Below are 20,346 nucleotides of genomic sequence, written 5' to 3' on the forward strand. Positions count from 1 at the left end.
CCAGCTTATTTCGCTCTTTCTACAACGAAACATTGACTAGATGCAGCAGCTCAGGCAGCCCTGGTTCTGTTGTTCCACATATTTGTCAAGCCGATGAGCAGGTGCTGTCTACTTTATACGCAGTACTATGTGAAAATTCTGAACATGGAATCCAGTCCATTAATACATCCTGGTTTCAACAATTTCAGCTAATCGACATTGCTGCATTTCTCAAAGAATATTTCCTCTGTTCTTCGAGCGTGTGTCGAATTTCACCTCTAAAGATTCTGTAAAAAATACCAAAGGTATGTTCATATACTCGAGTAAGCTACGAGTCCGTGTTCAATGGTAGCTCTCTCGACACCGGTGGTACTCTACCAGTAGCCTTCAAGCCTGCTCGGCATCCTTAACCGCTGCACAGATTGAATACTGGAGAAAGATTCCAGCCTGGCTCGATATTACAAAGGCTCGATTCCTCAATTACGAGTGGCAGGTGTGAGTGCGAGAGCTGTTTTCTATATCTAATGAGCTGACAAGTCAGATGAAAAGGTTTCTCGAAAATTCGTCTTCATTACTCGCGTTTCTCGGCTCCGTCATACCTCCAACTATCCCAATGACAAACGGCCAGGTCACGACGCGAGTCCTTCATATCCGACGTCGCAACGGGAATACAGAGTGCCCCCATAGCTACCCGTCTGACGCCACACATCCTGGCTTTGGCTATAAAATATATAAATAGAATGCCCCCACTTCCCATCCCATCAGCCATTCTACCAGAAACAAATAAAGTGTTAAAAGTGTTGCTACACCCAGCGGTTCGGGGTCTATTAGCAGTCAGTTCCAATGTTATTGGGCATATACCCTCCAGGTGCATAACGGATAAACAGTTAAGCACATCCATTTACGAAGAAAGCCACACTGATCTTACCTACTTTTTACCTAATACTTGTCGGTTTCTAGCTAGCCCTAAAGATCCTATACGTCCAAAGAGAAACACGGGCAAGCACCAGTGTGTAGGAAAACATGAGTTGTGTCGTGTGCACAATATAGATAGCAGACTTACAGTTCTCCATTCAGGCATATATACGGAGTGCTCCGTTTTGCCTGCAAATTGCCAAATTCTCATTTGCCATTTGCGTCCAGGGGGAGAATCCAGTCCAGATCGAGCCAATTTTTATTTACAGGGGGCCGTTCGCATGCGGTCACGTGCGAACCCCCTTTGGAAATTCAAGGCGCTCTTTCTTTGCTTTGAATTCTTCTGTTATTTGCTTGGTATACTTTGTCTTCATATCTCTACTTCTTTCTTAAACGTTCATTCTAAGGTTTATCTTCGCTGTTTCAAAATTGCCGGGCGTCGATCAAACCGTCTCACGCGACCTAGTGTCGTGGCATCAAGAATTCTCCCGCCCTCAAGAACGGTTCCTCCTCTTTTACTCCTTGCGGTTGTGAAAGATCATCGTCTATACATTCAACGTGCCACTTCCAACTCTAATTCACTCTTTCTGCGGGAAACCCGCTTTTCATCATGAAGATCAACCAGTCGTCCTTCCTTCTCTTCCTTCTTCCCGCCATTTCGACCGTGCTCGCCGACACAACATACAATGACAACATAGATTCTCGAGTCTCGCGTGAGACTGTCGGCAACAACGCTCGTCTCGTCGACTCGGATATCGTCGCATCCAATGTCGCCAAGGGGCCGCCGGACGTCCCCGTGGATGGCAAGGATGGCAAACCGCACGCTGGTCCGTGGGTGGAAACCAACGCAGACCGGGACTCCAAAATTGTCAAGGGAAGCGATGATAATGGCTCGGTATCTACCAAATCTGACATCAAACTCTCCTCCTCGGAGCACCTGAGCACCGAAGACGGGAAGGTGATCCCGCATTCAAACGGCGGCGTCATGGATGATCCGTATCGGGCGGGCCCGAGAGAGGGGACACGCGGAACTGAGGGTGGTGTGTCTGAGAAAGGCAAAGGGAATCAATTGGTCTCGGAGAAAGTTCCCGGAGGGCCAAAGGAGGCGCCTCCGCTGCCGCATAGCGAGACGAAGAAGCTGGTCTCTGATAGCGAGGACACAACAACTGGGAGTGCAATCCGATCTGTGGAGGGTTCGGGAAGCCTTGGCATGCTCGAGGTAAGATTTCCTATACATTCGCTCTAGCCCGAGGTCCTTGAACAATCGAATTAACGTGCATCTAGAAACCATCCGGATTGCCTGAAAAGCCACACGATATTCCATACCCCGAAGCCCCAGCCATGGTCAAGGAGGATTCTCTGGGACTTGGACACGACTCAGTCGCCTCGGGGTCGTCTTCGAGTTCGTACTCGAGTTCGTCCTCATCCTCGTTGAGCCACGACCACGACCATGACTCCGGTATCCCCGATGCCGGCAGCCCAATGCACTCCCTTATATTCTCGTTCACCATGATCCTCGTCTCTGAAATCGGCGACAAGACTTTCCTTGTGGCTGCCCTGATGGCCATGAGACACGACCGCTTGGTGGTGTTCAGTGCTGCATTTAGCGCCTTGATTGGCATGACTGTGCTTTCAGCCGTTCTGGGCCATGCAGTTCCTACTCTTATCCCTAAAACCTTCACCAAATTCATGGCTGCCATTCTCTTCTTGGTATTTGGTGTGAAGATGCTCAAGGAAGGTCGTGAAATGTCTCCAGATGAGGGTGTGGGTGAAGAGATGCGAGAGGTCGAGGCGGAGCTCGAAGAGAAGGAGCACGAGCAGCTGCGTATGAACCGCCGCCGCTCATCGGTTACTCCTCACAACCTCGAAGCAGGTCGCGCTGGCCGTCCGAAAACCCGCGGCTCTGGAAACCGCCTGCCCTCGCCTCCGGAGAGCTTGTCCTCGTCCTCGTCCCGTGGATCTTCCCCCCAGCCCCGACAACGGTTCAACAATGCCGTTTCCGGGTTGACCAACCTCTTTTCCCTGCTTCTCAGCCCGGCCTGGGTTCAGACATTTGTCATGACCTTCCTCGGCGAATGGGGCGACCGCAGCCAGATTGCCACTATCGCCATGGCAGCTGGCCAGGACTACTGGTGGGTGACCATTGGCGCCAGTGCTGGTCACGGAATCTGCACCGCAGCCGCCGTGATCGGCGGACGGGCCATCGCTGGCCGGGTCAGCATGCGTGTTGGTATGTATCCTCTGCTTGCTTTCTTATCCATGACACACGCTAATCTTGACTTTTATAGTGACTCTTGGCGGCGCTGTGGCGTTCCTAGTGTTTGGCGTCATCTATTTCATTGAAGCCATCTCTTAAAGCACTGCATCTCCGCGGTTGTATGTGTCTATGGAAACCCATTGTTACAGTTTTTGGCGGTTGATTTGTTTAAAGGTCGAATGAATGCATCTTGTGACATACCTAGGACTGTCTTAATGATATAATTACGTGTCTGGCCCACGCAATGGCCAGTTTCACAATGTTACCTTTTTTCCTCCATTGTCAAATCCGAGTCTCACATCGATCCACCTTGATACCGTACTGGGTAGCAGATCAAATGTTGTAATAAAGTCCACATTCTAAGCTTTTTTCCGCATTGTAATTGCCGTCTACCAATAAAACTGAGAGGTGTGAAACTCCCCAAAAGATCTAAAAATAAAAACCGAGACGACAACATGGATGTACAAACAATATATCGCATCAGCGGACGACTATTTTGTAATAATAATTCGTCAAGTGGAAATCCAATTTCAAATGTACCAACTGTTATTTTTATCCAGCAACGTAAAGCTTCTAATCATTTTATTCCAAGTCGTAAGAATCTTAAAATCATCTTTTCTAATTCAAATAAGGCAGGTTTGGAAGGTCATCATAGCTTCGACCCTGTGGTCGCTCTCACGCATTGGTCACTTTTATGTGGGTCAAATAGGGTCTAGGTTCGGGTTTAGGGTCTGGAGGTTAGGGTCTACAGCCTTGTATTTCAGGCAGAGTTAAGGTATTAAATTACTGAAGGCGGCTAGCTGATCGCGCGTTATTGATCTTCCTTTTTTTCCGAGAAACGCAGCCCCGAAAACCCTGACACGTCGCCTCCCACCCCCTCAACGCATCCCCCCTGAAGTCTCCATCGAATTCACACCCATCTCGTCAAAAAGCGACCAGAAAGGCCTTTTTTTTCATCTGATTTTTTTCAGCCTGATCAAATTTTCAACAAAACGTAGTGCAAAAGCGACAACAACACGCGTGGAGGCTCGACGCCGCCCCACACCCACCGCCTTTCATGGCACGCATCACGGGATCACGCATGACTCGAAGTCAGAGTCGGGAAGCAAATGCAGGGTTTATGCCAAACAAGGCATCCTTTGAGCGAAATTGTAGGTGATTTTCTAGTTGTTTTGGTCTAGCCCTATCAACTTCATGTCCTGTGGCACAGTGGGCCCGGGAACTATGCATTGAACTATTCCAAGTTTTGTATTCCTCAACCGGGCACTCGTTTGATACTTACTGCATTTCCTTGTGACTTTGCCTCACTTTTTATCTGCTGGCTCTTCATTTCAATCTCACAATTGAGTGTGTTCTGACTTTATTCAGGGTTGACCGGGCTGACTGAGGAGCCATCCACCCCTTCTCCCGGGTTCATTGTACCCAGGCATGTGATACCAGAGTCGCCGGAGAACCATGAAGGCCATACCAATGTGTCTGGTACCACCCTGGGTCACAATGAGGTGGAGCGTCACAACGAGGTGGAGCCTGTTGACTCTCAAGTCGCCGATAAAATCGCAACTCATCTGCCGTTCGTTCAACAGCAGGCGACCCTTGTCATGAGTCTTTTGGTTCGCCCAGATTTGAACCCGGACAGCCTTGCAGCTGAGTCCAAAAAGATCGTCGATTCTAACCACCCGAATCGCAAACGCTTGAGACGATCCGTGGAAGGGCTGACTGATGAATTGGAAGACTGTCCTCTTTCTCGTGATGGCAAGTCATTCTTGGACATCTCTCAGGCTCGTCGTCTGCTTTCCTCCGTGCATCTGGATGGGTCAATCGCAGATATTTACATGACAAACTGCGCTCTGTTGACCCTCAACATGTTTCTCCCTAGCATGGGTACCGAGCCCCAGTCTGAGGTCATCCAACAGCTGGATGCCCAGTTCCCCGCATGTCTCATGGACAACCTTGCAGACAGTTCTATGTCAAGGAAAATTGGGGCGAGTACCACCGCTGAGGCTACCTTCAATCTTGCATTGGGTATCCGCACGCAGTTCTTCATCATGGAGTTAGAAAGACGCCAGCATGAGCAGGACTTCAACCCACTCTCCATCTTGAGACAGGTTTTTGCTATGGACCTTGTGTCTAGCGAAGATGACTCGGAGAGTATCCCCAGTTCCTTCCGAGGATTCAACTTGCCGGGTGTCTTACAGGACGATGATGGCCATCTTCCCGAACACCTCCCTGAGAAGTTTCTTATCGCCGTCGGCGATAGATTCAATGAGCTTCACGAGGAACTTTCTGAGTGGGATTCCGTTGATATTGATGGTTTGAAAAAGGCATACAGATGGCGCTCATTTGAGCGGGACCTTGCACGTTGGATCTACGCTCGTGACAGAGAAATCAAGGACGATATCAGACGCTTGTCAGAAATGGCAGACAAAGTCCATAAGTCACCCGCCTCTCGTCGTCTTACTTCTGTCCCGGTTGGAACTCCCAGTCGGCGCCAAGTATCGACAGTGCCTCCCAGTGATGAAAGCCCTCGTCGGGGGCCCTTGGCCCGAAAGACCCAGTCTCCTCAGAAAGAACGCTTGATTGACATGGCACCAGATGCAGTGAACGCATCCCAGGCATCCCAGGCATCCCAGCCATCCCAGGCACCTCAGGCTGACAAAATACCTGAACACAACGCTTCTCGCTCACGCACCACTTCTCAAAACGTTCCTGGACGAACTGTCTCCGACGAAGTCGAACAGGTGGCAGCAAAAGATCCAAGTCGGCGCAAGTCCAAAAGGTATGCTCGCTCTACAGTTTCCCTCTTTCTTTTTGTGGCTACTAACTTTTATTCATAGCAACTATCGAGACCCAGCCTCATTCGCGGCACTCATGAGGCGCCAGGCTACTAGTCAGCAGCAACCTGTCTCGGTTGAATCGCAAGCCGTAAACATTTCTACGAACACAAGTATTGTGGCCCAAGCGATTAATCCTGGCCCTTCTGTTGGTGGCAGAGTTGAACCTCCTGAAATTCAACAATCCCCCGAGCTGAGATACGCAGACATCGGGGATGACTCTACATACGTAAATAATGACGAAGAGCTGGACCTCGGCAATGACCCAGAGACTGATGTTATCACATCGACAAGCCCCCCGAGCTCGGCTAGAATTAGTCGGGTCAGCCACAATCCTACTCCTCTGTTCTTTGATTCGCCCAGGGATGAAAACACACAGCGATCGGTTCCGGTCGCTCGGCGCTTCCTCGATAAGCAGACTAACGCTGGAGTTGTGTCGCCGATCAGCCAATTTGACACTCAAAGTGCGACTGTACTGGGGAAGCGTAATCGGAATGTTGATGATCTGGATAACGACTCAAGCGACGAGTCAGACAATGAATTCGAGACGAACAATCAGGATGTCGAGCCTATGCGTCGGGTGGAAAAGCCTGCCTCGAAGCGACAGCGCCCCCAGGATAATGGGGGCTCTACCTCAGCACAGTTGCAAGAGGAGATTAATAGATCGTTCGACCACCAGTCTAACTCAGCACAGCTTTCTCAACGGGTCCAGAGAGCTGACAGTGAGGATGTCACCGATGAAGAGACTGCCGCTGAACAGCACGAACCGCCCTCTAGTACCCAGAGTCGTTGGGCAGCCTCAAATTCCCAGGCTGCGATGATCAACCGGGCAGTTTCGAAGGCCAGCTACAGGTGGACTGAGGAAGAAGATGAACGTTTGCTTCACCTTATGGGAATCTTTGGCACTGCCTATGCCGCAATCAAGAAGCAAGACAACGCTTGTCCTGCATCTGAGGGTGGCCCCATGCTTGAGCGTCGTTCTCAGGTCAATTGTAAAGATCGTGCTCGCAATTTGAAGAGGAAGTACATCAGGTAAGACATGACACCTTTTCGTCCTTTGTGTAGCGAGCAATTCTGACGTGTTTAACAGAGAAGGTCGACCGCTTCCGCCGAACTTGGATAAAGCACCAGGTTAATTTGATGTATTCATGATTTACAGTCGCAGTTTGCTCTTGCGTTTCTTAGCGTTCGTCGAGATACCCAAAGATACCCAACGAGCACATAAGATGGCTTTTTGATGTTCATTTCTATGATTTTGTTTTCTTTTTGTTTTCGAGTGTATGAATTTTTTTTGCCTTGCACAGGGCTCTTCTACGAAGAAATATTGATGGTTGGATGATTCTTTTGAGTTATCCTTCATCGATTTTTGTTGTCACGATAAATGAATTGTTACACATGTCGAGCATCTCTTCATATCTGATTTACTGGCCATTGAAATTACTATTCCTGTAGTTAGCGTGGCTGTGTCTGATCTCGTCATTCAGCCATAATGATCAGCTTCACTTCTTTTCCACCTCTTTAGAAGATATTCTCAATCACTTGAACAACATCGCACATTACTCCTTTTACAATGAGTTTCGGGTTTAGCATTGGGGATTTTCTCGCTGTCATCGAATGTGCGAACAAGCTCAGAAAAGTGTTGCGACACCTGCTCAATTCAACGCAATCTCCGATGAGTATGATGTCCCGAAACGATTTTTCGATTGGTTTAACGTATGGTTCTACAGAGTGAGAAGTCTTTCGATTGTGGTACGGGACGTTGAAGTCAATATTTCCGACAATCTCACTTCATCATCGTCCATCATTTTTAACACGTTATATAAACCTTCTGCAACGTTCTTCCGATGGTCTTCTTTTTTCGTTAATAGAATGATCATCCGGCAAAGAATAACAAATGGGAGAAAGGAGTCACGGGGAGTGTTTTGCACCGGGATGGTGAGACATCAAGTAGAACCTGAAATGAAAGGATGCATTGAGCCAAGATCAAGGCCAAAATACAAGGAATCAATGGCTTTGTTTGGAATGTATGAAGGATGAACACGAAGCCGATAGAGACGATGTTATATTGCCGAGGTCTTACCAAGTCCTTTGTTCGGTCTTTGATAGATGACGCTGATGGTTCCCATGACGATACAGTATCAAAGAACGGTATTTATTCCACGAGTTTCGGGGTGCATCGCACACAAAGAAATAAAGATACCATGCAGAATACTCTAACAAGATATGAGGCCAACGGATAACTCCTACACGGTACATAGCGGATGAAAGATTATCTATAGTATAAAAACAGATACATTTCATGAGAAATTAGCCCCCCAGATCAACTCCAAATTACCCAGGACCGGTTACTTGTATCAAATCAGACCTTCAAGAAAATTGTTGATCCCGGTATCAGGTATCAACCCTCGAAATGGACAACGGCAAGGGCAAAAACAACGGCAAAAACAAGGGCAAGGGTAGAGGTAAGAAAAGAAGCCAGAATCGGAAGGAGAACAAGGCCACAAAGAAGGTTGAGCGCAATACTAAGGTCGAGAACCAGCCTAAAGTCGAGATCTATGACGGGCATCACTGTCGCCGGAAGCGACCTACTCATGTGCGAAGTCTGCGATGCCTTCGTTTAGGCCATGTGGTCCAATGTCCGGAGCATCCTGAAAGCTTCCCGCGACGATTGAGTGAATGTGTGAAGTGTAACAGTGCTGACAAGCGACAAGTGCAACAAGAGCGCAACGATAGAAAGAAGTAGAGTAATAGAATAATTTGGTACTTTCCAGACGCAGATCAACTCTGTGTCTTGCTATTGTTATATATAGATCTACGTACATGAATTGTTATTGGCTACGTATTTATTCTTAGTCACTATTATTACCCCTCCTTGTATTTCTCATTCTACACCCAAGTTCTACACTTTGAACACTTTAAACAGCGAAGGTATTCACTGTGTTCTCGTAAAAAAAAAAGCCAGATGTGGAAGAATACAAAACCGAAGCATCTTGCCTTCAGAGCACATGATCGACATGTTGTAACCTGTTTGCAATTTGATACCGACAAGGTTATAGCGGCTAGCGACATCTCCCAAATCAATGTGTACGATATCAAGACCGGGGCGCTTCGAGCAAAACTGGAAGGCCACACAGGTGGTGTATGGGGGCTTGAATTCCATGACAATACTCTGGTATCTGGATCGACCGATGGTACCCTCCGAGTATGGGACATTGCGGGAGCCGAATGCACCCATGTGTTCCGAGGTCACAAATCCACAGTACGGAGCCTACAGATATTGCTCCCAGTTCAAATTGACCAGCATCCAGATGGTACACCAGTGATGATGCCCGAACAACCTCTAATCATTTCGGGCTCCCGTGATTCGACCATGCGGGTCTGGAAACTTCCTCAACCTGGCGACTCGAAGTATCTGCCTCCTGCTCCAACCGACGAGGAATGTCCATACCTTGTCCGTGTATTGACTGGTCACCAACACTCTGTGAGAGCACTCACAGCATACGGGAACACACTGGTCAGCGGTAGCTACGACTGTACCGTGCGAGTTTGGAAAATATCCACCGGGAAATCACTGCACACGTTACATGGCCATACAATGAAGGTTTATAGTGTAGCTTTGGACTGCAAGAGGAACCGCTGTATCAGCGGATCAATGGACCACGTGGTCAAGATCTGGTCTATAGATACAGGTGCATTGCTATATAATCTCGAAGGCCACTCGTCGTTGGTGGGCATACTTGATTTGAAAGAAGACTGGCTCGTGTCGGCGGCTGCAGACGCTACTCTTAGAGTTTGGAACCCTGAGAATGGCCATTGTCAGAGCATGTTTGCCGGTCATACTGGAGCGATCACATCCTTCCAGCACGATGATCAAAAAGTAGTCTCTGGTTCCGACACGGACGTGAAGATGTGGGACATACGGACTGGTACTTTGGAAAGGAATCTCCTCACCAATCTTACCGGCGTCTGGCAAGTCAAGTTTGATGGCGATCATTGCGTCGTGGCAGTTCAACGTGAATCCGTGAGCTATATCGAGGTTAATATGCGTCCAGACTGATATGCCATTTATAATTTATTGATCCATGAAGGTACTCGATTTCGGCGCACCACTTGACGATGTACCATCTGACCGGGTCGGGAAGCGGGTTTTGGTTAACGAGCTAGGTGATGAGATCGAAGGCCCAAAGGGAAGTGTTGGCCTGAACAATTAAATGTCACGAGCGAAGTCGGCTTCGCTGCAAGCAAGTAGCCACTATACAACATCTAATCTAACAAGCTCGACATCACGGACTAAGGCTATGATAGTTGAAAAGTTCAAGTGAGACAAGACGCAGAAGTAATTTCAACGTATTTAAATATTAGTAACAACGTAATCCAGGAAATACAATTGAAGCCCATCAAGTGTTCCACAACCTTCCTGTGTCTTTTCCTTTCGTAAGTGCTTCGAAGCTGTCAAAGCTAGGCCGAGTCTTGAATATCTCCCTTCCGAGGATTGTAGTCGATGGATGAAGCATGGCGTCTCCAGTGTACATCGCAGCAACCTAGGACAAAGTGAACAAAATGGAGTAAACTATTTATGATGGGATATGTTAGCATATAGTCATGTATTAAGCCTTTGTATGGTAGAGCCCTTACCCATTGACAACCATGAGTGAGAAAGCAGCGATGAGCATGGCCCACAGCGAGGCCCCTGAGTATCTATTTCTATAGTATACGGGCTCGCTTATAAGGCCGAACAATCCGAAAAACCACAGGAGGACTGTAAAGATGAAATCTAGGGCAACATGGGCACCAGGGTGGATAGGCCGTTTGAGGGTGATTAGGATCACATTGACCAAAGACCAAATTCCTGGGATACCGATCTGTATTTCTTAGTTAGACTGCAATTTCAAGAAACGTTACTGCCATTTGAATATTCGGGTCCACGAACAATGATATAGTATACCCAAGGCTGGCTGCGCCATGAGGCCCCAAAGACTGACATTGCAACGACGGCCAAAAGTACAGCAAAGACACGCAAGCCTAGCCTAGTCTTGCTGGTTTCAGAGGCTGATATGTTGGTCATGTTGGTGGTTTAATGAGAAAGTTCACAAAATGAGATGCAATCCAAGATATTGAAGAAGAGATAGATATCCATCGTACTGTAACCGGGAGGAGTTCGGTCTATTTGAAGGCAGCTAGAGAATCTTGACTAAAATCTACTAAATGGCAGTGCATCTTGCCCTGGTTAAGATCATCGCTGGGCGCAGCCTTGCGGGTCACGTAAATAAGTTCACCGAGAAGCCAACTTCTCTCGTAACGTTCATTACATCATGAGATCGATGATCGGAGGAATGCCAACTTTGACGTGTTCTTATTTTCTCTATAAGCGATTGCAGGAGGTCCGAGTAAAAGATGGGAGGCTACTTGCAGTTTTCCGTTTTAGGAAATGTTGCGGAGCACCTTAGGGACGGGAAGTTTTGGCCCCATCGCCCCCCCATCGATGATGATCCATCCAGTTTTAGCTAGATCTACCTGTCTAAGAGCCAAAGAGCCGCATGGCGTAATGAAGTTTGCCCCAGGACGATTGGTGAGAACCATAATCCCACAGTCTCCGTGTCAGTATGCCCTGGATTTCATGCTAATTAATGCTGGGGCCTAGTAAATATAGCAAGCATGGTTTCCCAGCAGTAAGATCTACCTTCCATGTGATAGTATTCTCTGTGATCTATTTATGTATCGAATTCATTTCATTCGAACGTAATCATCGCCTATATCTTTCAACTAGCGAACTCATACACTATAAATCGACCCAAGCGCATAATTTCCGTACATCCTTAGCAGGACGACATACAACAAGACGTATAGTCAGCAAGCAGAGGAAGGGAGGCTAATATGGAAAATCTATGCAGGTACAGAGTTGAATGTTAGCCGATATCAATAAATGAGGTCTAAAGCGAATAGCCTAACACACATTTGGGCACCATAAGTTAAGCAGTTTTCCGATGACTTTGGGGATCTTGCTTGGTATTTCATCTATTTGTAGATCTCTGGTTAGGTCTTCCTCCCCTAGTAGTAGGATGTACCTACTTGGTGCTGCAAAAGAGGTTCGGTGTCACTACCACCTGGCTGAACGGGCCCTGGGGTTTCTTCCGAGCGGGCCTTTGACATGATTATCCGATGAAATGAATGTGTATTCTTCAAATTTTTACAATAATATCCCTGAATACTGAAAATAAAAGATATGGACTGGCCAGTGAATTTATGGAAGATAGGACAAGGTGAAAATGCCTCGATCGAGTTACTGAATCTTATGGTTTCTGCCTACAACAGTCCCAAGAAAGATTCACCCTGCAAAAGCGGTCAACATGATAATCATATCACTTCCCAATCAGTCATAGCTTTGTGTATTTGACTTGTAAGGTATCATTGATCTATTTGTCCATAGCCTAGTATCTTCTATATTACTACCATAAATGTCGAATGTTGATACTAAACATAGCATCATTCTTACCTGTATGTAATTGAAACGGCATGCATAAAATACAGGCAGAAATCTTGACGCTAGTAGATCCAGAGGTGGGTGAATCTTTCTAGGGTACTCTGTAGGCTGTTGGAGATGAAAGCCAAGCCAAGTCAAATTACAAGTAATAACTAGCCTCTTGGCATTGGGTCATGGCTTTTGCTATATTGTAGCCCCCACTTGGAGTGGCTATGTTATGCGCATGCGGCAGTACGCGATGATCTCTCCCCAGGTATTTCGACTTTGATATTTCTCTTTTCTTTTGACATCTCGTGCTCTATTTCCTTTCTACATATCACCGAATATTTGAAAATGGGAAACCCAGACCTTGCCTACAGTAACAAGAATGCCGAGGCAGTATCTAACCCTCCACCATATTCATCTATAACCGAACCCATCGATGAGCCACCGAGCTACCAACAACCGAGCGTATCACACGGACTGTCCCGCGATGTGTCTCCTAGATCAGAGGAAATGGTGGACATTGATGAATGTGCCACCCACCTCAAGCTTTTATCTGCGACCGCCAAACTTCGCAGCTCGATTAGAGCAAAGGACAAACTCTTCGAAGTCCGCGATAATGAGGTCGGGGGCTTTTCAGACCCCCGCAAACAAGTGCAGGCAGCCGCTCGCATTCAGGAAAAGAGATGGGCTGTTTATGTGGCCAGAGCTGTGGACCGATTTACTGTTTGGTGGCAGACTTGCCTACCGAGTCTCAATACCAGCCGCATCTCAACGCTGAATAGTTCACCTGAAGCCATAATAGCCTGGTCTGCTAATATTTTGCCTCCACTTGGTCAGTTATTCCTTTGGGAGCTGTGGTATTATCTCTAACTTGCCACCTAGATGTTATCATGGTCTGGCATGCATATATGCTTAACCCACGTGCCTTTCTCGAGGATTGCTTGCGTCAATCTAAAATGAGCGTGTGGGCCACTGGGATGCCATGGGATATCATAGACGCATGCATCGACAATGAGACTCTAGTCTTCGACCCAGGCAGTGAAGCGAGGATAAACTTCGAGACAAGAACTGGTCATTCCTGGGAAAATATCCATGAAAGTCCCAACAAATCTCTGCGATGCTTCCGTTGTAAACATGAAGTTCTTGCTCCCTGGACGGACGGATCAATTGGATGCGATCCAGATGTGGCTTTTGCACACTGCATTGGATATGCAGACAAATCATTGCGGGTTTCATGCCCAGCCTGCAAATTCATTATCACACACGATTCTCTTCGCGTACAAAAGTTCCGCAGTGATGTGCAGAAGTTATTGAAAGATGGTTTGCCTATGCCGGGCACGCTTTTGGCGCAGAATGGCACTCCCGCCGACGATGAAAATGGCGACAACGTGTGCCTCCCAAACCGGCTTATCAAGGAAGACATCAGAAGCGAGCTCCTACTGCTTACAGACCCCACCGAGAAGGAAAGCACCAGCATTGAGATAATCCGCGACCACATCGAGGGATTTTTAAAGAGTCGCTCATTGTTGCGTCGCGTGAACAAGACAATGTTGACTTCTGGGAATTCGAGTATGCCAGAGAGGATATCCTTTCGCAATGTGCTCTCCAGGTATTGGGACAACTCATCCCCCTTCGCCATCGACTTGATCGGGGCAGTTATACGCCAAGGAACGTTTGTGGACAAGATGGACAATATCGGTTGGATACGTTCGTCACGCTTGAGATCCACCATGGGTCACTTCATCGGCAAGTACGGCGTGTTCTTCCAAATAATCACGAAGAATAAAGGCCACGCTGTTGTCCCGACTCTCGATATTGACCTGATTTGGCACACGCACCAACTTTCTCCTGCTCGCTATTACGCCTTTTCTACTGCGCAGACAGACGGTATATTCATCGACCACGACGACAAAATCGACGAAATAAAGCTCAATGACGCCTTTGCATGGACCTCAAAACAATACCAAAAACTCTCTGGGGGCAAGATATACAGCGAATGCATTTGCTGGTATTGCGAGGCGTTGCGGGAGTCCAACAATCAGGGACTTGGCAGGTTGATATCGTCGTCCACCTTGCAAGCCAAAGCCAACGCTGCCCTCCTTCACGATAGTGCCAGTAATACCACCGACGGGGTTAAAGTCCAAGGGCCCCATATTTCGTCCCACAATGCAGTTCGCATCCTGGCCCAGGCTGATCCAAAGGCAATACAGACCAAGGCCGCCCAGCTTGAATCATGCTGGGAGAAAGCGCAACGGCGGTCACATAAGCGCAGTGGCAGCAAATGCGGCGGTGAAGACCCGTCAAGGAAGGCTTCCTACGGCCCCTATGTGCGCGATCCAGAAATTCTTCGCGAAATATATCCTTGTAATCCAGCTTGTGTGAATATCACCGCGGGCGTGGTAGGCAACTGCATTAGCGGAACACAGGGCATTGGACTTGCACAAGGTGCATGCGTGAGCGATGCCATGCCTGCCCAGACAAGAGGAAAAGGTAAAAGCTTCTGCGCTGGCATAGCAGGCTGTGGCATGAGCCTCTAGCCAGTCAGAAAATGTATAGGTGCTGAAGTACCAAACCTAGTGTCCTCTGGGTTAATATAAAAAGCACTAGACAATATAGACAAGTTTTCAATGCACGAATATCCTATTCAATATAGTCAATGTTGCGAATGATCTCGAGTAACAGAAGAAAGTGCGTATAAGGCGAGAGGGTAGCTTGGCCCAGCTCTCAGAAGTCGCACACAGTGGAGGAGCTACTACTACATTGAGGGCATTTTTGAACAGCGGATCTGCGCAATATCCTAGCTCTATAAATGAGGCATTTACTGTCTTCGAGCTAGCTAGTGCATGTCAACTGCCCCTATGGATGCATCTTCAGGGTTAATTTCTTTAAAAATGCCATTGGCACAAATTTAAATTGTCCGAGAAGGATATCGAAGTCCATCCGGTAGTAAATAGCGAATGCTGATCTATCACGCAAACCGAAAAATAAAAAAACGAGTGTAGGAATGCATATCCCAAGATAGGCAGTAAATGCACCCTAAATCCGACCAGCGGATCCAGCACAAGAAACGTAAACAGGAGCTGGATATTATCCCTGATATCATGAATGCCCTGTTGAGGCAGCGAGGGGTATAACTGTACATGCAATGTAGAGTACACGGAATCAAAACGACAGTATATATGCAGCTTCAATCACAAGATATGAATGCAAGAAACTTCACAGAAGCAAGCTCATGCCCGCAATAACAGCGCCGAGGAGCGATGATCCCGCGCGGACTGTTCCGGCCGCGTTATCCGTGGGCGTGGGGGAGGCAGTTGCGACAGCGCCAGAGGCAGAATTAGAAAAAGCGTTGGCACTCTTTGATGCCGCGGTCGCGATACCAGTTGATGAGCTGGCTGTCGAGGGTGCGACGATGATTCCGCCAGCTGCGGTGGCAGCAGTGGGTTCAATAGTAGTGGTGCCGTTTTCGGAACCAGCGGCTTTGACGTTCTCAGCCGCCTGGATTACGGTGAAAGTCTCCATACCACCGCCTAGACAAGAAATATGAAGTCAGTAATGATCCTGTTGCTGTGGTGTATATAACATTGTGGGTAACTCACAGTTTTGAGCGGCGTATCCAGGGCAGCGCACATCGCACTTATCGTCGGCGATCTTAACGGAGTCCGAGGGGACTTTATTGCCGCAATAGCACATGTTGCCACGGCTCAGAGCTGCGACCTTGAAATCTTTCCCTGTGCATTGGGCTTCGCAATATCCTAGTGATTGATATGTGTACGGACCCTGGTTTTTGAACGATTCGACTTCGGAGAAGCAACCCATACCAGCGGTGGAGCTAAGCGAGTATACGGGAAGAGCTAGGGCAAGAGCCGAGAAAATGTAGTTGGTATGCATGATTGGTGGTGGGGGATGTATTCGGTCAACGAATTAAAAGAGTGAAAATTTGGTTGAGAAAAGAGAGAGGTGAGAAGTCAAGGAAAATCTGCGAAAGAGCGGAGTGGTTTGACAAACAATGGTGACAGAGAAAAAAAGGGTCTCGTCAAGCTTCTTTTAAGGCGACCGTTTGGTCGGTGTCAGGAACACCCGTCGGGCTCCATCTTTTTTCGAGTGTTTTTTTGTGGAGTAAAACAGAGACTGATGACATCGATGTCCAATTGATTAACCGGAAATAGCAAATGATCATCCTGAAACACTAAGCAGCATGCTCTATTGAACTCGTACTGGGTCTCCATAGGGGCTCATTGGCTTGCGAGCTCAGGATCACCCGATCGGCATCCCCAGGTGTGGCCACTTGTTTCCTTTTTGGGCGACCAATGACGGCGGATGGAGCCCCGAGAGTCAAATGGGATGAACTTGAGGAAACAGTTCGCGTGTTTCTAGTTTGCGCTTGCCTTGATTGGGTATAGATCGGTTTGAGGGAGGTGCATTTGTGAGGAATCTCACATTGCTGGTCATCGATAGCCCCCTTGTTTCTCCTTTTTTTAGGCTGGTATTCTGGATTATTCTCCATATTCTGCAAGGTAAGATAGTTAGTTATTGATATGCAGCATATGTAAGTACATGTATGTAATTAGGATGGACATTAAAATTGAGTATGAATTCTATTTTTGATCCATGGTTCAGCCGAGGCTTCCGTGTGGGATGGGATGCCATGTTTCTCAGGTGACCAATACAACCCTATCCTTATATTCTTTCAATGTAACCCAAACCAGATTCGGATACCTCTTTTTGACCTATACAGAGATCGCACAGGGATAATGGACTTAATTAGGGTAATGGTATTGAATTGCGACATGTCCCCCTATTTTCATGTGGAATCCTTTTCACGAAAAAGCGCTAACTCTGATGACCTGTCTTAGTTATTGTCGCCACGCCCCTCCAGCACGGCACTTAAGACCATGTTGTCAAGTTACTTCGACTAATATTCTGAAGCCAATTTTGTTATTTGTTTGTCTCAGCCTCACGGAGGGAGGACCGGAGGGTCAGCGTGTTTCTGGGAGGAAGAGTGGGATTTGAAATAACTTTTCAAATTGTGCAGAAAGGCATAGGCTCTCTGAGGACTCATGCTGTAGATGAGTTATCGCCAGAGGGTGAATGAAAGCCACGAAGATGATGAAGATAGTGCTGGCTGGACCGATGAGTTGGATTATCTTTTAGCTGAATGTCTCTACTGAAATAAATCGAATGGAACCAAAATCTATCAAAGATGCCAGCCTGTCCGAGTATAAGTGATTAGTCCGATCGGAACAACAACTGTACCGAGGGAGGCAGATGCTGTGTACGGAGGAGGGGCATCTGGATCTGGAGGCACGGTCTGGGGATCCGATTGTGCCTGGTGGTATGTTAGTTGGTATGGGTTGTGCCTCGATCGGAGTGACTCACGATCTTTGGGCATGCACAGAGTATCATGGCATGCTGGGACGAGCGAATGTGGTGGTTCGTTGTGAAAGCATCAGCTTCTAGATGTGGCCAAGTTTCGAGGTTAGAACAGATGTCGATGGAAAGCGGGGGTAGCAATACCCACGAGATGAGCTGGAGCTAGTGAGTATTTTGGGCCCCAATTCAAATCCCATACCTGTGTTGCTGGTTAGCGGATTGTCTAAATGCTACAAATGCAGAAAACGACTTGCTGCGAAGACTCACCCGCTTCTCTGGCTGTGTACTGCTCCCGAAAAACCGAGCAGGTGGCGCATTCGACATTGTGGCAAATCTCCAAAGGGTAACCAAGATCCCCAATATGGCAGGCGCGACGAGCACCACAGAATCGTAGTGGAAAATCTCCTAGCAGGGTGAGCAGTTCAAGATCGCGACTAAGAATGAGGTTAACTACTTATGGCCTATCATTGACACGTAATGTTATGAGAAGTTATGCGTACTTGGCGGGTTTGAATGTACCAGGCCTCTGCTCGTCGGGTTGAGAGGGGACAGTTTTGATATCGAAGAGGATTATCTCTTTAACGTGGGAGCCTTTGGTTCGATCGAGCCATGAGTCGTAAAAAAGGTGTTCAACTATAAATCATGTCTTATTAACCGAGGAATTGAACACTGGCACTATCGAAATTTACCAACCTCTTTTTGAAAAGGGAGTATGTCTTTCCAGCGGGCTCAGTTCCTACGAGCGGTAAGCAGTTGCTATAAGAAGTCACTCGGTGTCCACATACCACGATCATCTTTGTCGACACTGGCGGAGGGGGGGTTTGTGGGGTTGCCCTGGATGCCCCATTGATGCGCACCGATTCGTAGGTCTGGTATTCACCAGCCGCATTGCTTGGGATATTCCTCGGACGCCTCTCTATAATACGGGGCATATTTGCAAGGTCAACGGCAGGTTCGGTTTCAGAGATCGTCGAATCAGAATCTCTCATTGAAGTGTCCTCATCCATAGGCGAAAGAGGCACAGAATCATCCTCGGGCGACTTATCCCTATTTTAGGTCAGCATTCTCAGTGCTCTGGCAGAATCAGAGGCAAGAAAAGTACCTATTCATGCTGTCGGATCGGAGTATAAAAACTTTACACAGCACGACAACAGTTGCTAAAGAAAGAGAAAAATAAGACTCCTCTATCCCATTAAACAACCAGAAAGAGACCAAATCTCTATTCATGTAGACGTTGATTTAACATGGCTTTGTTGTACAACGGCAGAGCAGGCGGGGAAATGGGGAGGAGGCTCTTCCCCCGACACCCGCATGACACATCATGTATCATAAACCTCAGCCCAAAAGTCACAATTCCCCCCAAAAAAAGGTCTTACTCATTTGGATTGGGGCTGGAACGAGTCAGCCTCGGGCACACCCGTGGACAAGCTACATGAAAAATACAGCTAAAATTCGTACAGTTGTCTAATACAATAGGATAATTTGAAAATTACTGTGCCATAAAAAAAAGAGAAAAAGAAAGAAAGAAAGAAAGAAAAAGAAAAAGAGGAAAAGATGCTTCAATGAGACACAATAACACTGTATAATAACAGGAATCAGAACAATTAACGTGGTGTCCACCCTTCTCGCCTGTATACGACTAGGCCGAGCGGCTTGAGTCTTGCTGGGTCGTAGACAACAGTTTCTTGGTAATCAAGTGTGCCACCCTCAGCTTTGGTAAGCCCTTCCACCTGTGGATATAGTTAGCTGATCGGAACCTTTGTATGTCTTCAGCCAAGAACATACTGAGTCACATGGGCCTGGGATTCCCGCGGCTGTCATGTCTACCGAATTTCCAGGATCAAGCCCGCAGATAATTAAAACATGCTTATGGGAACGGACGTGGTGGTTTCTGCTATATATGTTGGCTTCTAGAGGGGTATAGTCAGTGACTATGTGGAAACAGAGGATGGACTAAAAGGAATAAGGAGCTTACTGGAGGAGACCACACTCGAGTAGATTCCAGGTCCGAACATGGATCGAGTATCTAGCGACGTATTAGCATATTGTGATGAAGCGGATGTTGATTGGGTTCAATAACTCACTGGCATGATTGATCGAAAAGCCCTTTTTGAGGATGCCACAGAGATAGCATTCTGTATTGTTACAGGGCTCTAGAGAATCACTCCCGATCTTGCAGGCGCGCTGTGTTCCATGAAACCGAAGCTTGAGTCCGGGCTGTTTGGCGTTCTTTCTGAAAGCGAGGGTATCAGCTCGGCATTGATACTCTGCTTGCTGGCAGCCGGAGGGGTATACACACATGACATAGATAGACACAAGCTTGGCTCTTGTGTTGGGGTGTTGCCATTGACGATAGAACATGCCCGAGACTAGCAGCTTCAATGTTAACTAATATCCGTGGGTGAACGGGTGTCAGGTACCTTTTTTGTAAAAGCGGGTGTTGTCGTCTAACAGTACCAGTTCCTATAACAAATAACGATGAGCAAAAGCAAAAGAAATATTTTTGAGATGGCTCATACCATGAT

At 47.4% G+C, this 20,346-nt stretch overlaps 8 protein-coding genes across 8 annotated transcripts; 5 read left to right on the forward strand and 3 right to left on the reverse strand.

Annotated features, from left to right (window-relative positions):
* Positions 1-1,504: 1,504 nt before the first annotated feature.
* Positions 1,505-3,250, forward strand: N7447_008576 (TMEM165/GDT1 family protein; the record flags this gene model as incomplete). Its single annotated transcript, XM_057232838.1, has 3 exons — positions 1,505-2,113; positions 2,179-3,124; positions 3,183-3,250. 3 exons carry the CDS (start codon positions 1,505-1,507, stop codon positions 3,248-3,250), a joined length of 1,623 nt encoding a protein of 540 aa, XP_057082380.1.
* A 958-nt stretch (positions 3,251-4,208) lies between these two features.
* Positions 4,209-7,118, forward strand: N7447_008577 (telomere repeat binding factor family protein; the record flags this gene model as incomplete). The annotated part of the gene is made up of 4 exons (XM_057232839.1): positions 4,209-4,302; positions 4,520-5,927; positions 5,986-7,014; positions 7,073-7,118. 4 exons carry the CDS (start codon positions 4,209-4,211, stop codon positions 7,116-7,118), a joined length of 2,577 nt encoding a protein of 858 aa, XP_057082381.1.
* Positions 7,119-8,392: 1,274 nt separating this feature from the next.
* Positions 8,393-8,725, forward strand: N7447_008578 (uncharacterized protein; the record flags this gene model as incomplete). The annotated part of the gene is made up of 1 exon (XM_057232840.1): positions 8,393-8,725. The coding sequence occupies one exon, from the start codon at positions 8,393-8,395 to the stop codon at positions 8,723-8,725; it is 333 nt and encodes a 110-aa protein (XP_057082382.1).
* Positions 8,726-8,944: 219 nt separating this feature from the next.
* N7447_008579 (WD40 repeat domain-containing protein) lies at positions 8,945-10,193 on the forward strand (the record flags this gene model as incomplete). The annotated part of the gene is made up of 2 exons (XM_057232841.1): positions 8,945-10,018; positions 10,071-10,193. 2 exons carry the CDS (start codon positions 8,945-8,947, stop codon positions 10,191-10,193), a joined length of 1,197 nt encoding a protein of 398 aa, XP_057082383.1.
* Positions 10,194-10,440: 247 nt separating this feature from the next.
* N7447_008580 (uncharacterized protein) lies at positions 10,441-11,047 on the reverse strand (the record flags this gene model as incomplete). The annotated part of the gene is made up of 3 exons (XM_057232842.1): positions 10,441-10,552; positions 10,618-10,844; positions 10,913-11,047. The coding sequence occupies 3 exons, from the start codon at positions 11,045-11,047 to the stop codon at positions 10,441-10,443; spliced, it is 474 nt and encodes a 157-aa protein (XP_057082384.1).
* A 1,749-nt stretch (positions 11,048-12,796) lies between these two features.
* N7447_008581 (uncharacterized protein) lies at positions 12,797-14,985 on the forward strand (the record flags this gene model as incomplete). Its single annotated transcript, XM_057232843.1, has 2 exons — positions 12,797-13,280; positions 13,331-14,985. The coding sequence occupies 2 exons, from the start codon at positions 12,797-12,799 to the stop codon at positions 14,983-14,985; spliced, it is 2,139 nt and encodes a 712-aa protein (XP_057082385.1).
* Positions 14,986-15,664: 679 nt separating this feature from the next.
* Positions 15,665-16,339, reverse strand: N7447_008582 (WSC domain-containing protein; the record flags this gene model as incomplete). Its single annotated transcript, XM_057232844.1, has 2 exons — positions 15,665-15,978; positions 16,048-16,339. 2 exons carry the CDS (start codon positions 16,337-16,339, stop codon positions 15,665-15,667), a joined length of 606 nt encoding a protein of 201 aa, XP_057082386.1.
* A 1,306-nt stretch (positions 16,340-17,645) lies between these two features.
* On the reverse strand, positions 17,646-18,931 carry N7447_008583 (uncharacterized protein; the record flags this gene model as incomplete). The annotated part of the gene is made up of 8 exons (XM_057232845.1): positions 17,646-17,777; positions 17,828-17,904; positions 17,970-18,020; positions 18,089-18,255; positions 18,322-18,454; positions 18,515-18,557; positions 18,607-18,868; positions 18,924-18,931. 8 exons carry the CDS (start codon positions 18,929-18,931, stop codon positions 17,646-17,648), a joined length of 873 nt encoding a protein of 290 aa, XP_057082387.1.
* Positions 18,932-20,346: the final 1,415 nt, after the last annotated feature.

Source organism: Penicillium robsamsonii (assembly GCF_028829455.1).
Source record: "Penicillium robsamsonii strain IBT 29466 chromosome Unknown utg000005l_segment0_segment0, whole genome shotgun sequence".
NCBI classification, from domain to species: Eukaryota; Fungi; Ascomycota; class Eurotiomycetes; order Eurotiales; family Aspergillaceae; genus Penicillium; species Penicillium robsamsonii.